This window comes from Rhinoderma darwinii, chromosome 3 (genome assembly GCF_050947455.1).
Source record: "Rhinoderma darwinii isolate aRhiDar2 chromosome 3, aRhiDar2.hap1, whole genome shotgun sequence".
NCBI classification, from domain to species: domain Eukaryota; kingdom Metazoa; phylum Chordata; class Amphibia; order Anura; family Rhinodermatidae; genus Rhinoderma; species Rhinoderma darwinii.
Window position 1 is genome coordinate 13083825 of NC_134689.1, and position 17761 is coordinate 13101585.

Genomic DNA, 17761 nt, shown 5'->3' on the forward strand with positions numbered 1-17761 from the left:
ACAGACTCCTGAAGGGCAAATCTTCCAAGATATGAAGTAATACGTTCAATACTCCCGAAAAACTGCACAACTCTCTTGATCTGCTGTATAAGGATAAAGGAAAGGGGGTGACAACACTGTGGGCCTAAAAGCTGATACTGTAAAATTCTTTAGGCCTTATTCACACGGCAGGGATAATCGTCCGTGCGACGACCGTTTTTTTAATGGCCGTCACGTAGCTGCATTAAAATCAATGCACATCTATGGGGCTATTCGCACGACATGTCCTATTTTTGCCGGTTTTCCTGGATCCTTCAATGGACTCAAGTCTATGAGGGATCCATGAAAACAGGTCCCACACGAATGCAAATCGGTTGTGAAAAACGGAAAATTTTTTCACTCCAAAGTTGACACCTGTTAGTGTGAATATGGCCTTAATCCATTATTCAATACTTCAGAAAGTCTGATAATCCAGAATTGCAGGGCAGTGTAGTGCATAACTGGTATATAATGAGAAATGTCACATGACCAAAAGCAGAAAACTGATCATAAAGAACCAATTATCAAATACTCCGATTAAAAATAAAATGTTATTAACAGATTTTGTGTTATGATTTATTTGGCGGATTTCTCCCTGGCGGTTCTGCAATTTTCCAAGTGAATCTTACATACATTTGTATGACCGTTTGATAATCCAGAATATTTTGATAGTCCAGCACCTATCAGGTCCCATTGATGCCGAATTGAAGGAATTTTACTGTGTAACTAATACATTTTCAAAATCAAATTTGTGACAAAGGATTGTTCAAGAACTTTTATTTAAATGGGTACATGGACGTCATAGAGCGGGGTCCCCTGCTTGTACCCCTGTCTGTGTGTCAGAGCTCTCTTTGCTCCTGTTCTGTGGGCTCGAGCTGCCCATGGATGTATTACATGGACGAATAGTCATCTGAATGGCCTCCATGTAATACTACATTTCCCCTGCAGTGGTCACTGCAGGGGAAATGCCTAGCTCTGGACCTGTGGCGATCAGCTCATCGCCATGGCGGATCCAAACTGAAAAAAGTTGTCTACGATGAGACGGGCCGATTAAGGGTGATTTACTTTTCTATTTTAGGTAGAAATGTTTTTTAAAGGGTTGCCCTAGGACTTATATTATTGGATTATGGCACAGATGTTTGATCAGTAGGGGTCAGACCGCTGGGAGCCCACCAACTGATAAAGCAAAGGGCGTGTAGCCATCTTCTAAGAGCTGGGCCCCTTTTGGATTCCATTAGTCGGTTCAGCTTTACTTGGGCGACACCACGTTGGTCCACAGATTATAATAGCCGAAGGGCCACAGAGATCCTAAAGTAGCAGCTGCTTGTTTGTTTTAGCACTTCGTGAGGGTCTTAGCGGTTGGACCCCTACGGGTCATACATTTATGGTACATCCTATCAATATGCCTTGAATGGTGGGAAGCCCACTTTAATACCACGGTAAATGTTTTTCATCCCTATTATCACAGTAATTAAAGAGTATCAGTCACCTCTCCTTGTAAATGCTTGTATTCTCCATGAAAAAACGATTCTAGAGCATCTTTTCATAGAACTCTGCATTGTGTAGTTCCTCTGTTATCCCCCCTGGAAATATATGAATAAATTAACAACTGGGCGTTACCATTCCCTTGTCAATAGGGTGTGTCCCTACACAGTCTCACACTGTCAGCTCTGATTGGATGGTGTCATAGTGAGCAGGGACACACCTGATTGACAAGAGGAATGGTAACACCCGGTTGCTAATGTTTTCATACATTTCCAGGAAGAATAGCAGAGGAACGGCATGATGCAGCATTTGAAGAAAAAATACTGTAGAATTGTTATTTCATAAGAAAACAGACATCTCAGGAGAGGTGAAGGGTCCTATTTAAACCCAAGGTATTATGACATTAAAAGCTGCTTTTCGTATTCCCAAACCACACCAACAACAGCATGCAACAAAGTCAACTTTATTGAATCTAAGAAAAAGCAAAATAAAAAAATGTCAAAAATAAAAGAAACAGTAATGAGGATGAGCCCCAGAGTGCTCATTGCTTCAAAGCTCGGAAGTGACAAAGACATGTAATTTGGCTATAAACGTGTTCAAGGTCCCATGTCGAATGAGATTCATCTGGATAGTTAAGAGGAAGTCCTGGGGCTCTGTGATTGGTTGCTGGACGGCCACAAGGCCGCTGTGGGAGTTCACATTTTTGGTGACGAAATAACCCTTCTCGTTCCCGCTGGTAATGGACAGTTGAATGTTATCGCCAGGGAGAGCATGGGATGGGCCCATACGGAAAATGTCGGTGGGGACTGGGATGTTGGTGGGGAATGATAGGTGGTGATAGGTAATTCTCAGGGGCTGGCTCTGGCACTCATTGTCAAAACAAGGCAAGCGCTCGCAGCGGCTGCAAGAAAAGTGAGAGACAAGACAAGAGAAGAATTAGTGCGCGTGAAGCGAGTGCGTCAGCAGAGCAGAAGAGACTACAGATCAAGGGCGCAGTGCACCCGTTTTTTTTATGGGTCTGTAACCGTCCGTTATAGGGAAGCTCAAGCCATTGGAATACTTTTTAAACTCAAGCTCCATTTTGATGAGTGTCAATTTAATCCTTTGTAACTTTTAAAATACCTTGCTTTACATATCTTGTACAAATTCTCCAGTCGCAACCAGAGCTGCAGTCACAATTCTACTGTACTTGGAGACCACGAGTATTGTGCTAACGGACACAGACACCACAGAAGAGCATGCTCTAGACAAACAATGAGCCAGCAGGGGGCAGCAGTGAAATTTTTGAGGTCAACTGGAAGTCAGCGAAATTCTGGCGAAGCTTTTGATGTGAATGGAGTAGAAGTTGTTATATAACTCAAATTCAATAGTTCACTGCAGTACCTCCCACATCAATGTCCAAACTCATGTGGCTGTGTCTGGTATTGCAGCTCAGCCCCATACACCAGACACAGACAGGCACATATGGACGTCCCCTTTCCCTTTGTTCGGCTGATATGTGGGTACACAGGGTTGGACCCCCAGCGATCACATATTGATCGTGTATCCTAAAGGATAGACCTTTGATTTAAAATCCTGGCAAACTCCTTTAAGACCTGAGTAATCTGAGACAGACTGGTTGCTATGGAGACTCTCTCTCACAACCCCATATAAAAAACTTTAGTAGTTAGGCAGTTTGTTCTTAGCAACCATTTTGTCCAAAATGACTCAGTTCACACATACGTAACGTGCAGACATAGAATAGGGGGGAAACAACTTGGCACCCGTCATGCCACGACATTCCCATCTCAGCTGGCTTTATCAATAAGATTTTTCTAAAAAAATAATGACCATGGGATAATTCTGAGAGCCAGTGGACTTGGGTGTTAAAAAATATTCCAGAAAGATGGCTTGGCATGTCAGCTGGCCTTGAAACCTGAAAGTAAAGCATCTATAGAATATATACGCAGGTGCAGCCCCATCAACACAAAAACAGCAAACCACATAAAACCTAATAAAACCTTGGACATGAAGTCTAAAGTTTAAGCCATCTATACAACCTTACAGCCACTTACAGGACATGGACATTAGTTTTATGATGACCTACCAAATATCTATTGTCTATAGACACCATGAAATCCATGTCAGACATTCGCGAGTGGGGGAGGGAGAGGCCATGTGCCTGGGCCTTTGTATAGCAACAATTCAAGAATGCTATAAGTGACAATGAAAAATCTGCCCCTGTGTATTCTGGCTATTGTCACTGAATCCCTTCTGTTGATGATGTAAGGCTGTTGCCAACCAATTATCTCTGCCCCTCCCTGCAATGGGCTGGAGTTTGCACATTGCCTGTGACATGCATGCTGCTGCACATACGTCTGTATCCTCTCGTGTGCCTTAGACCTGTGACTCTCCAGCATACTGCTCACAATTTGGAATGATCTATATAACTTTAGCTTCTGCTAGATGTGATCTGGCCTCACTTCCCTATGTAATGCCTGGGAAAGTCCTCATGGGACATGTAGTTACCAGAGCTCCTGCCTGCGGACAGCGATTTCTACTATTAAGATGGTTGACAGAAGCTGGATTCTTCTCTACTAAAAAGCAAGCTAGAGATAGCATGGGGGAAATAGAAGAACGCTATATGTGAGCAAGATTAGGCGGTGGTGGAACAATGTCATATTAGCACTCAAAAAGGTTTGAGCAGTTGCCTAGTAACGGGTATCACTGACATTGGGTGACAACTCCAGATATCCATTCTGCTATAGATATCTAGCAGTGTCAATCAGTATAGAACAGGTAGGCTGGGGGTTTGCGTTGACATGTGCCATTATAATTTCTATGGTGGCCTATCCTCACTAACATAACCGCATGAGTGGACCTGCCATAACATCAGACTGCTCCTCCTCTAAAATACTCTGTGCTGCTGTGTATCCTCCTCTAGCTCTCGGTCTGCGACCTCCTATGACACTGCCCCATCACATACAGCCCTGCCCTGATTAGCATAAGGACAGAGGTGGACAGGTCACTTCCCACCTCAAGATCAGCACACTCCTCTCCTGCAGTCATCATTCTCATGATTTCATTGGATACCGGATTTTCTTGCTCCACCCTCTCCAGAGTAGAAGTATACTCATACAAACCCTAAATGCCCTATAACTCTCAGTAATTGGCCAGGAAACCCATTAAGTGCATGGGCATGGAGCTATTGCCTGTCAACCTGCTGTTGCCTCAGTTTTTTTTAAACCTTTCCTAATTTTCAAACTTTATTTTTTCATTTTTTTAAATTTTCTATAATTTTATGCCGAGATGAGCGGCATCAGATTCTGGTAGACGCTTATCATCTGACGTGACTGTATTCAGTGTCGGACCTTTGCACTTAAAGGGGCTGTGTGAGATTAGAAAAAAAATTCTGGAAACAGCACCCCTCCAGTCCATGGGCTCAGTCTGGTATTGCAGCTCAGCCCCAATTAAGTAAATAGGCCTGAGCTGCAATACCAGATACGGCCCATGTCCAAGTGTGGCACTGTTTCTGGAAAAAGCAGGCCCCCGACCCCTTTAACTTAAGTTGCACCCAAGACAATGCCCCCTGTGCCCAACACTTGGCACTTCCCTGCCATCTCTCAGTGCAAACGATCATTGCCTTTCCTGTAAGTTTCCAAATCAGTAAGAAACATCTTTAACCACGTCAATTAATTTTGACACAATGGACTTTACTTACGTCTCAATAGCTTTGCGGTAATTGTTGGGACATTCGAATAAAAGACACTTGAATCCTCCTTGGACATTGAAGCAAGTCTCGGAACCAGTACAGTTATGTGTTCCCGTCACACATTCATCCACATCTGAGAAAGATATTATATCATATAAATGTATGTAGACTCCCGCTCCACAACAGTATACAGTATATACAGTACGTGTAAGTGTTACTGCTTTCAGTGGTTTCTTGGCTTTTAGTGAATTCTTGCTTGACTATAGAAATGTCGTACATACCTTGACAGTTTCGGCCATTAGGAGCCAGTGTATATCCGGTGGAGGGACAGGAGCACCGGAAGCTGCCGGGGACATTGTTGCAACGGTAGGAACAAATATGTCCACCGGTTGGTAGAGCGCATTCATCAATATCTATAGTTATAAACAAAATAATAATAATTACTTTATGATAGATGATAGATAGATAGATAGATAGATAGATAGATAGATAGATAGATAGATAGATAGATAGATAGATAGATAGATAGATAGATAGATAGATAGATGGATAGATATGAGATAGATAGATAGATATGAGATAGATAGATAGATAGATAGATAGATAGATAGATAGATAGATAGATAGATAGATAGATAGATAGATAGATAGATAGATAGACAGACAGATAGATGATAGATAGATAGATAGATAGATTAGATGATAGATAGATAGATAGATAGATAGATAGATAGATAGATAGATAGATATGAGATAGATAGATAGATATGAGATAGATAGATAGATAGATAGATAGATAGATAGATAGATAGATAGATAGATAGATAGATAGATAGATAGATAGATAGATGATAGATAGATAGATAGATAGATGATAGATAGATGATAGATAGATAGATAGATAGATAGATAGATAGATAGATAGATAGATAGATAGATAGATAGATAGATAGATAGATAGATAGATAGATATGAGATAGATAGATAGATAGATAGATAGATGATAGATAGATGATAGATAGATAGATAGATAGATAGATAGATAGATAGATAGATAGATAGATAGATATGAGATAGATAGATAGATAGATAGATGATAGATAGATGATAGATAGATAGATAGATAGATAGATAGATAGATAGATAGATAGATAGATAGATAGATAGATATGAGATAGATAGATAGATAGATAGATAGATAGATAGATAGATAGAGATGAGATTATTATATATAATAATAATTATTATTATAATAATAATATAAATGACAAGTAATTGTAAGCTCTGATGGCACGACTCTCACTCAAAGTCTAAATCCAGTGCAGTAACCACAAGACATACTGTAGGTGAATTAGTACGACATTGCTCTGTAAAATGTATGATTATTAGTCCTCCTTAGAGTATTCTGCTGGTTACGTAAATTTCTGTCTGGGTGACCACCATTTGTGTACAGGTACAAGCTAAGTGATAAAAATAAGTTTTTTCTGCTATACAGTAGACTGCCCCTCCATGTTGCATGGGCTTGTTTTAGGTTTCTCCAGTCACACAACATGGGAACATAGTTTTTACCTTCACATGTGATTCCATCCACATCACTTAGCTGGTACCCTCGGCGACAGTAACACTGGTACGAGCCGTAGACGTTGGCACACTCCTGGCTGCAGGGATTGCTACTACATTCATCCACATCTGAACAATGAAGAGGCAAAAAGAGGCTGTAATCCCAACAACGGCGACTATATATCAGCAATGGACGGACCCAAAGGAGCTATTAAAAACTTATCGCAATATGCTGTAATACCATTACCCTCCTGTAGAGGGCGTCTTTTACGGTGCACTCTAATTATGTGTAAATAGGCAGTAACCATATTACATTGCCAGGCCACTATTCCTACTATTTGCTCATACCAACTGTAGGATGACTGGACCAGTTAAAGGGCTTGTACAGGAAAAGAAAACCATGGCTGCTTTCGTCCAAGAACAGTGCCACGCCTGTCCACAGTTTGTGTGTGGTATTGCAGCTCAGTCACATTCACTTCAATGGAGCTAAGCTGCAATGCCAGACACTACCCATGGACAGGTGTGGCGCTGTTATACAACCCATATAATTGTGATTACGGGGCCCAGTTAACCTGAAGTCAAGGGTGTACATACCATAGAGGCAGCCCATGTGGCTGTTATGGGGCCCTGGAGTAAAGAGGCCGTTTCCAGGTTTAGTCCGCATTTTATTGGGTGGTGAGAACCTGCACAGGGTTGTGGTCTCCACATGCAATGTTATCACACAGTGAAGTAGAAAGTCTACTTGAGTAAGAAAAATGGGATGAGGGACCACGACCTCGTGTCATAGATGATTCGGAGTGTGCTGGTGTGAAGTAGCACCTAAAATGGGTCTAAATTTTATCTTTACAATTGGGTGCCCCGTCCTCTATGTACATTACAGCCCAGAGTCTATAAGTGGGACCCTTATATGTATGGAAATTCTCATATATTTCTGGCAATTTTTTAGCCAGATTATACCTGTTTTGGATACCAAAAATTGAAATCAAGTAATAAAAATCAGAACTTGTGAGAAATATATAAAGGAGTCTCCTATATGTGTTACAGGAGATCAACAATCCCCCCTCTCCATCTAACACACCTTCGAACAGACTTGTCTCCAGCTGTAAGGCAACTGGCTGCAGCAAGAGCTCTGTCTGTTATAGGAAACCAGGCATACTATGTCCTATGCCGTAGTTAAATCCCACCCCTTGACCTTCTGCCAGCTGAAAGTGAGAGGGATCAGGAGGAAATTAATACAAAATTCTATATGGCTTTGGGCAAGTTTTCCTCTGGTCTGAGTATTTCAATTTTTTTTGTTCCGACATTAAAGACGTTAAACAAAAACTTCACAAAAATGTGAAAATTAAATAACTGGCAATTCCCCCAATTGTCAAACTATCTTCCTCAACAAGAAGGAGCAATCTTACAAAAAATGTAAAAAAAAAAATTTTTAAAAACAATAAAATTTCAAATTCCTCTCCATTGCGCAAAAGGACCCATTGGCAAAATACAGAGGCCGACTTATGCAATGTCCTAATCTAGGCTTTATAGTAGTATCAAAGATTGAATTACTACACTTATCTACAATTATGTTAGCATTCCCTACGGAATTGTGTTTTTGTATATGTCCCCTTGTTTTTATCGGTTCTGTTTGTGCATCAGGAACGTTCTGTTCCAGTTTAGGATTTAGGGACTCGCAAGTCTGGGGATCCTTGTCGTGGATTGCGAGCTTGCGTCCTTTTGGCCAAAATGATTACCAATACCTCAGGTATTTTTCATTATTATGTATATTCGCTTCTCTTGGACACAGCCGGGTCTTTGATGCTGGGAGAGCATGGTGTGTTGTTGTTTGGCATAGCAAGCAGGGTAGCCCGCTCTATGAATTATCAAGGCGTCACAAATAGGCTTCTACCTGGCTATACATGTTGTGCCTCATGACGTACACACTATCCCTCCATGTTTCACACACTTGCACCCCATTATCCATTTATTTCTATTGAGGCACTTCACTCATTACTGCCCCCTATATTTCACTTATAGTATTACACTTGCACACACACTATTCATTTATTATTTCTTACTACACATCCCATGCACCACACACCACTCCGCTCAAGACTAGTGGGAGTGGCTATTATTATTTAAAGCACCTGCTCGCCCTTTCATCAGCGTTTCTGACCTGGCTGTGTCCATTTGTAAGTATGGCCTTTTTCTGTGTTTTTGGGAACTGTTGTATGTAGGTTCTCTAAGAAAGCGGCCACATTACCTTCACATGTCCGCCCATCCAATGCCAACTTGAATCCGGTGGAACAACTGCAGTAGAAGGAGCCGGCAGTGTTTTCACACTTGTGGGCACAGATACGACCTGAGTATCCTCTGCACTCATTAACATCTAGAATAGAAAGGTTAAGGCCCATTGATCGATAGAACAATAATGATTGTGAGAAAATCCTTAGGGGTCATCACCCAAATTTTCCAGAGTGCTGAATGGAAAAATGTTGTGTGTAATCTCCAAATTTTGGTTCTTTCTCTTCCCTCTACTGAATTCTATAATATAGGAAGATGATCTGTGAGCTCTTAGATGTCTCCCCCTGCTGCTCCCTCTCCCCTCTCACAGCATGAGTCTCACACACACAGAATGAGGCAGAAAGACTGCAGCTGCATCCCCCTCCTCCTTCCTTTTCACTGTCTTCTACTTACTGCATTACACTAGATTGATGTTTTTGGTGACAGAGATTATGCAGGCCGGGACAGAGGAACTACAGACTGCTGGAAGATGAGGGAGATGCCACTTTCCCCCTAATAAGTTATAACGATAGGTAAATATAATAGTATGATAATCTTATATGTTTTATAGTCCTCGTGGACTATGTGACTTTAATACTCACCAGCACATGATTTGCTGAGGGAGTCAAACTGATATCCAGCTCGGCAGTCGCATCGATAGGACCCGGCCACGTTTAGACAAGTGTGTCCCTCCCCACATGGGTTCTGGATGCTTAAGCACTCGTTTACATCTAAAATGAAAAGCTTTTTTAAAATACATAAAATACATAAAAACAGAAAACACCATGAAGGCAGTCCTGTACGAAGATGGAGATGTCCCTTCTCTGCACCCACAGACTTTAGATGGCCTTGATAAAAGGGTAGCTGTTGTGTGTGCCAGTGACATACCAGTGACTACTACTTCATAGTAATCAACAGAAGCTAAAAAATTAGATAATGGACATAAATGGCACAACGGGCACGCGGCCTACCTTCGCATTTTGTTCCGTCAGCATTTAGGTGATATCCACGTCCGCAGTTGACCACGTGCTGCAGACAAGTGTAGGAACCTTGATTGTTGAGACAGGTCTGACCCTGAGGACACGGCGCATTGAGGCTGAGACATTCATTGATATCTGGATTAAAAGAAAAAACAAAAATTAACACAAGGCTGCAGAGGATTAAAGGGGAATTCCCACCATAAAGTCTTATCAATAGGACAACTTTTAAAACATTGGCCAGTGGAGGCCCAACCTCTGGGACTGGTAGGGTCTAACCTTTGGGAAGCACACCACTCCTGAGATTACGTTTTAGCCCTTTAGACTGGGGGAGAGTAGTCCACACGTGTGCGGTTTCTTGCCATCAAAATGATTAGGAATTATGGAAATTTATGAGTATCTGGTCAGAGGATGACAACGCCGTTCTATCCGGCCAGGAATGGGCAAGGAGGGGCAATCCCGCACCAGGCCTTTAGGGAGCTGGTGTGGAGCCATGACATAGGACCAGGAGGGGGCATCATAATAGTCCTAGTATAAGGGAATGTAAACGCGTTGTCCAGTTTACAAAATCCATTTTCATCCCCTGTTGAGGATCCTCATTTCTTGGCCAGAGTGGAGAGCGATTACGAAGAGCGTCTCTCGCTCTGGAGGACCTGTCCTGTCCTGCATTACACAGACAACTGTAGATATGAATAGACAATGTGTAATACTTAATTTCCCCTGTGGTGGCACTGCAGGGAAATTGAACACTTACTGCCAGGTTTCGACACAGATTACAGGGTGTCCCATCCGGGGATCAGTTTATTGTCAAGGGACCCTTCTTACAAGTAGGAATTGTATGAAGCGGAGAACTTATGCAGGACTGCCCTTATAATGTGGTCCCAACAAAGAGAACCATAGTAGTAGTTGGCAGCCAGCCAACGTGAAAACCCCATTAATCTTACCAATACATTTGCCCAGGGCATCCTGAATATACCCAGTGCCGCACTGCCTCTTAGGGACACATCGGAAAGATCCTATAATGTTCTGGCAGTTGAAGCTTGGGAGACAATTGTGAGTCATTGTGGCGCACTCATCAATATCTGCAAATCACAAAATAATACAAAAGTAAGGTTCTTAGTTCTCAGAGTCAGTTCTGACTTTCAGCCACTAGGGGCATCAATGTGTAGTAGAATAGAGATCATTACAATTATGACTCTGAAAACAACATGAATCTCGCCACCAGGGGGCAGTATCCTAAAGGCTTTACTACAGTACATATCAAATATTGTCATCAGAGGCTCCAGCACAAATAAAGTTAATATGATTTCTAGCAAAAACATAAAAATGGTCATATAATAGTAAGTCATCATACTAAGGAGGGGGATTGCCCACAGGTAAAGATCAGGTCAAGGTCTGCGCGATGCCATGGGGGTATACCAGAGTCTGAAGCGTCATAGTGACCCCTGTGAGACAGGTGTATACAGCGTCCATACCTTTACAGCTGTTGTCCTCCATGAGTTCATAGCCAGTGCCGCAGTTGATCTCCCTCTGACAACGAAAGGAACCGATCTGATTGATGCAGATCTGCCCCACCTTACAATTGTGCGTTCCCACAATACATTCATTTATATCTGCACAAACAGGAAGAAATGTTGTTGTATCGAAGAGATTAATGGAGCGGACACCGCCAACGTATATGGAGAGCTTTATACAAGTTCATGGGGGAAATGGTTGAGCGAGCGTATTCTCATGCACTAAGACCCCCGCCGATGCTATCCTATAGAATAGCAATAAAGGAACGGAGGTAAGAGGATCGAGGATCAATGATCCCCCCTTGCCAAAGCTTAGGGAGACCCAACAACACTCCAAGGCTTCTACCTGGGCTGCCACCCCAGTGTCCACCTTGGTTTCTGCATCTGGTTGCACCTTCCGAAGAAGAAGGGAGGCTGGGTTGCAGGGGCAAAACAGAACTAGATGGCCACACATTTTCCCCCTAGACCTCAGGAGGGTCCCAAAAGGGCACCGCATCCCAAAATCCTTGTGACAAACACACAGTGAAAAAACAAAATGAAATAAGTGGATGTGCGCTGTGATACAGCCTGGACATCCGCCAGGTATAAAAATTCCTCATCTCCCAGCTAGAAGCCCGGGAGAATAAAGGTGTGTGCTCAGAAGTGTGAAAGACAAGTGCGTGCAAATGTGCCTTTACTCAGTGGGATCCCACCCCCAGTGAGTTAGGGCACCCCAGGGTCACCAGCCCTGGGGCACATAGCAACTCGGGCTTCCAAACTACCTGACCTCCTGACCTCGATCCGGCGGTCGCCTGGTCACCTACAAATGGTACCTTTGAACCAAGTGTGTAGACCAGAGCGATGACCGTTGTGGTTCCCTGCCCTCACCTCAGCGTTCTGTCATCCCCCTACGATGGCCGCTGTACCACCGGCGGGAATGATTACTAACCTCAGCTTGGGCAGGTACTACACTTAAAGGGAAGGTGTCACGAAAAAACATTTTTTTATATGTTATTGCTTTTAGTATGTTGTTAAAATAAATGTTATTTATTTGTGTTTCTGTGTTTAACTTTTTTCTTTCTTTTACTTCTCTATGGGGGCTGCCATTTTTTTTTCATCTCTGTATGTGTCGATTAACGACACATACAGAGATGGAATACGGCACATACATCCCCATAGTGAATGCGAACGGGAGCCGTTCCATTCACTTTAGCGTACGCAGTCTGTGTGGGAACGGTGCATGCACCATTTTCATGTGGACGGGAAGCCGCGGCAAGACAGTAAGATGACGACTTCCGGTCGCGGCTTCCGTCCATATGTTCAGAAGCGGCGGCAGGAGCAGGTAAGTTATGTTTGTGTATGTGATGTGTGTATTATGTTCGTGTTATACTGTCTGATTACCACTGTATCTAATCATCCTACACTGTGCATTCGCTCAGAAAATGGCGGCACACAGTGTAGGAGGTTTCAAGATTCAACCGCCTCCTTCTCCTGGCACTAGCCAGGATAAGGGAGGGGGGATTGTGTGAGGACACTAGAGCGAGTGTGTCTACCCCAAATTTGCAGCATAAAGCAATGAGGTATCTTTACCACATTGCAATGCTGCAATTTTGGGAATTGCTCCCTCTAGAGACCAGCACATGGAAATGTTATAAATTAGGATCTAATTTATAATATTTCCTGGCTTGTGAAAAAAATTAAAAAAATTAAAACAATGTGTAATCACTTATATACTAACTGTTTAACTGAAAAAAAAAAATTATTCTAGCGACACATTCCCTTTAAAGCAATCCTGTCTCTCTAGTGACACCTACAGGGGACTACCCTGTGAGTCAATGTCCGGCCCTTTACAGAGCCTTGAAAAAAGTCACCTATAGGTGGCACTAGCGAGACAGTTTTCTCCATTCTGGAGAAGAGTTAGTTTGGATGCCAGGGAGGCACTAACAATCCTCTTGCATAGAATTTAAAAGCTTTTACTGTAAAGAATCCTTTCCTATATTTATGATGGAACCGCCCGTCCTCCACAATACATGATGTAATGATGACTCTGCCTTGGCTCGGGTACCGGACAAGGACAGAATAACATACGGAAAACATTTGTCCCTTGCCTCACCACAAAGGGGTTGTCCCATACAACCCCTTTTTTTACTTTTATGACCTATAAATCAGATGAGTTTGGAGGGGGTTCGACTTCTGTGACCCCACAGTTGGTGATTCTGATGCTCCTAATCATGGGGATTTGGGGCCGGCAATGGTAGGGATCACAGAGGTAAGACCCCCACCTAATTTACTTTTAAGACTTATCTGATTGGCAGGTCATGAAGGTGAAGATTGGCTATTGTGGGACAACCCCAATAAGTTTTGGGTGGGGGGGGGGTGGGTTTCATTGAACTGAATCTTTGCCCCAAGGCGAAGGAATACCAATATTAGACATACATATTACATCCCAGCAAACCTGTAAGATATTGGCTTCAGCCATAGCCATAGATACTGAATCAGAACCTACCTATGGACAGTAGCCACCATCTGATGTCTATGTGCCCACCAGCTCGGCAGTATTACTAGTGATTCACAAAGCTCAAGAAAGGAAAAGGTTAATCTGCTAAGACCACACATGCAAGCAAACTAAAAAGCAGATGTAAAAAATATTTAAATAGCGCCTCCGGGAAATGAATCAGAAGATACCTGGACCCCGTCCAAAATGTATTCAGCACCCCCCACCCCCTTCTATGACCCCAGGTTAAAAGCCTGAGCTGCCAATTGGAATCAAACCATTCAGCCGGGAGGTTTTATACTACGGGGGCATGAAATTAGAAGTGACGCTCACTCTATAGACATACATGGCACTATTTCATTTTCCAGACTGTTGGACGCTCCCATGGAATTCCAATAGTCTGGAAAAATAAGGCGAGATCTTGGATAATAAAAAATTCCTGGATTGGATGAGATGATCCAATCACCTTAAAACAATGAACTATTGGGTGCTGGATGATAGGAGTTGTAATACATCCCTGCTGGGTGCTTTGGATTATACTGTAGCACATTAATATTCATAAAACTGATACCATCACAGGTGACGCCGTCAGGTTGGAGCTGGTAACCGGCATAACAGGAACAGACCACGCTGCTTCCGGTATCGCTGCACTGCTGGGTACACGGTCCGCCGCCTGCAGATAGAAGAACCTGTTATGTCTGGTGTTCTGCTGCATTGTATTGTGGGAGATGTAGTGTTTTTCTACATAACACTTGTTTTCCATTATCCACTACAGAAGAAAATGTTTTATATAGAGACTGAACTGGGAGATGTTAGACAATGTCGTCTGAAAGTCAACAGAAAAGATGCTAAATTCTGGATGCAGCTTTGGATGTGAATGGAGTATAAGATATAATCTAACTGAATATCAATGCAAGATATTGATAAGTCCATGTTCCGATCGCAAGGTAGCGTTCTCACCTCTACATCTGTCAGTTAGGTAGGCGTCTTCCTTATCGGATTTGGAGACCCCTAAAAAGCGGTTGGCTTTGGGAACAAAAATAAAGGGTTACGTGACTCTATTATGACACATCGCTGTCCGCATGTTATATGGTATTTCATTGATGATATATATTGCACCTTCATCCTGGTTGGGGGTATATTTCTCCTCCTGGCCTTTCATACAGCAGGCCCTGAACACGAGGCTGCACTGGTAGCCCAGGAACATGCTCTCCACACAGGTCTCCTCCCGGGCCTGGGCCTCCTTACCCAGCAAGCAGCAGTTGCAGCATCTCTGTAATAGAAAGATCCTTAGAGGCCTCTAATACTCGTATAATATACACATACAGTAAGGTCCAGAGTTATTTGGACAGTGACACAATCTTCGTGATTCGGGCTCCGCTGCCACCACATTGGATTTGAAATGAAACAACTGAGATACAATTGACGTTTAGACTTTCAGGTTTAATTCAAGGGGTTGCACAAAAATATCCTGTGAGACGTTTAGGAATTGCCGCTATTTTTCTACACAGCCGCCTCATTCCAGGGGCTCAGAAGTAATTGGACAAATTCACATTACCATAAATATATATATATATTTTTTAATAATTTGTAGAGAATCCTTTGCAGCAATGACGGCCTGAAGTCTGGAACTCATGGACATCACCACACGCTGGGTTTCCTCCTTTGTGACGCTTTGCCCGGCCTTTACTGCAGCGTCTTCACTTGTTGCTTGTTTGTGGGTCTTTCTGCCTTAAATGCAGCTCGATCGGGTTGAGATCTGGTGATGACTCGGCCATAGCTGAATATTCCACTTCTTTGCCATATAAACTCCTGGGTTGCTTTCGCAGTATGTTTTGGGTCATTGTCCATCTGTACTGTGAAGCGACGTCCAATCAACCTTGCTGCATTTAGTTGAATCTGAGCAGAAAGTAAATCCCTGAACACTTCAGAATTCATCCGGCTGCTTCTGTCTTCAGTCACATCATCAATAAACACTAGTGACCCAGTGCCTTTGGTAGCCATGCATGCCCATGCCATCACACTGCCCCCTCCATGCCATCACACTGCCCCCCACCATGCCATCACACTACCTCCACCATGCCATCCCACTGCCCCCACCATGCCACCACACTGCCCCCATCATGCCATCACACTGCCTCCACCATGCCATCACACTGCCCCCATCATGCCATCACACTGCCCCCACTATGCCATCACACTGCCCCCACCATGCCACCACACTGCCCCCACCATGCCATCACACTGCCTCCACCATGCCATCCCACTGCCCCCACCATGCCATCACACTGCCTCCACCATGCCATCACACTGCCCCCACCATGCCACCACACTGCCCCCATCATGCCATCACACTGCCTCCACCATGCCATCACACTGCCCCCATCATGCCATCACACTGCCCCCACTATGCCATCACACTGCCCCCACCATGCCACCACACTGCCCCCACCATGCCATCACACTGCCTCCACCATGCCATCACACTGCCCCCATCATGCCATCACACTGCCCCCACCATGCCACCACACTGCCTCCACATGCCATCACACTGCCCCCAGCATGCCATCACACTGCCTCCACAATGCCATCACACTGCCTCCACCATGCCATCACACTGCCCCCACCATGCCATCACACTGCCCCCTCCATGCCATCACACTGCCTCCACCATGTCATCACACTGCCTCCACAATGCCATCACACTTCCTCCACCATGCCATCACACTGCCCCCACCATGCCATCACACTGCCCCCTCCATGCCATCACACTGCCTCCACCATGTCATCACACTGCCTCCACCATGCCATCACACTTCCTCCACCATGCCATCACACTGCCTCCATCATGCCATCACACTGCCTCCATGCCATAACACTGCCTCCACCATGCCATCACACTGCCTCCACCATGCCATCGCACTGCCTCCACCATGCCATCACACTGCCTCCACCATGCCATCACACTGCCTCCACCATGCCATCACACTGTCTCCACCATGCCATCACACTGCCCCCACCATGCCACCACACTGCCCCCAGCATGCCATCACACTGCCTCCACCATGCCATCACACTGCCTCCACCATGCCATCACACTGCCCCCACCATGCCATCACACTGCCCCCTCCATGCCATCACACTGCCTCCTCCATGTCATCACACTGCCTCCACCATGCCATCACACTGTCTCCACCATGCCATCACACTGCCCCCACCATGCCACCACACTGCCCCCAGCATGCTATCACACTGCCTCCACCATGCCATCACACTGCCTCCACCATGCCATCACACTGCCCCCACCATGCCATCACACTGCCCCCTCCATGCCATCACACTGCCTCCACCATGTCATCACACTGCCTCCACCATGCCATCACACTTCCTCCACCATGCCATCACACTGCCCCCACCATGCCATCACACTGCCCCCTCCATGCCATCACACTGCCTCCACCATGTCATCACACTGCCTCCACCATGCCATCACACTTCTTCCACCATGCCATCACACTGCCTCCATCATGCCATCACACTGCCTCCATGCCATAACACTGCCTCCACCATGCCATCACACTGCCTCCACCATGCCATCACACTGCCCCCACCATGCCATCACACTGCCCCCTCCATGCCATCACACTGCCCCCACCATGCCATCACACTGCCCCCACCATGCCATCACACTGCCTCCACCATGCCATCACACTGCCCCATCATGCCATCACACTGCCCCCACCATGCCATCACACTGCCCCCTCCATGCCATCACACT

At 44.5% G+C, this 17761-nt stretch overlaps 1 protein-coding gene across 2 annotated transcripts in view; it reads right to left on the reverse strand.

The window, feature by feature from the left end:
• Window positions 1–17761, reverse strand: part of FBLN1 (fibulin 1) — a 57806-nt gene that overhangs the window by 10706 nt on the left and 29339 nt on the right. The window contains exons 4-15 of one of the 2 annotated variants that reach the window (XM_075855941.1): window positions 15103–15256; window positions 14944–15009; window positions 14555–14656; window positions 11472–11609; window positions 10941–11078; window positions 9991–10134; window positions 9622–9750; window positions 9000–9125; window positions 6764–6883; window positions 5476–5607; window positions 5204–5327; window positions 1977–2404 (exon numbers count right to left, since the gene is read on the reverse strand). In XM_075855941.1, the coding sequence (XP_075712056.1) occupies window positions 2053–2404; window positions 5204–5327; window positions 5476–5607; window positions 6764–6883; window positions 9000–9125; window positions 9622–9750; window positions 9991–10134; window positions 10941–11078; window positions 11472–11609; window positions 14555–14656; window positions 14944–15009; window positions 15103–15256 (1725 nt within the window). In that variant the 3' untranslated portion in view covers window positions 1977–2052. Of the gene's footprint in view, window positions 1–1976; window positions 2405–5203; window positions 5328–5475; window positions 5608–6763; window positions 6884–8999; window positions 9126–9621; window positions 9751–9990; window positions 10135–10940; window positions 11079–11471; window positions 11610–14554; window positions 14657–14943; window positions 15010–15102; window positions 15257–17761 lie in introns of those variants that run through there. The other variant, XM_075855940.1, reaches the window with a different exon arrangement.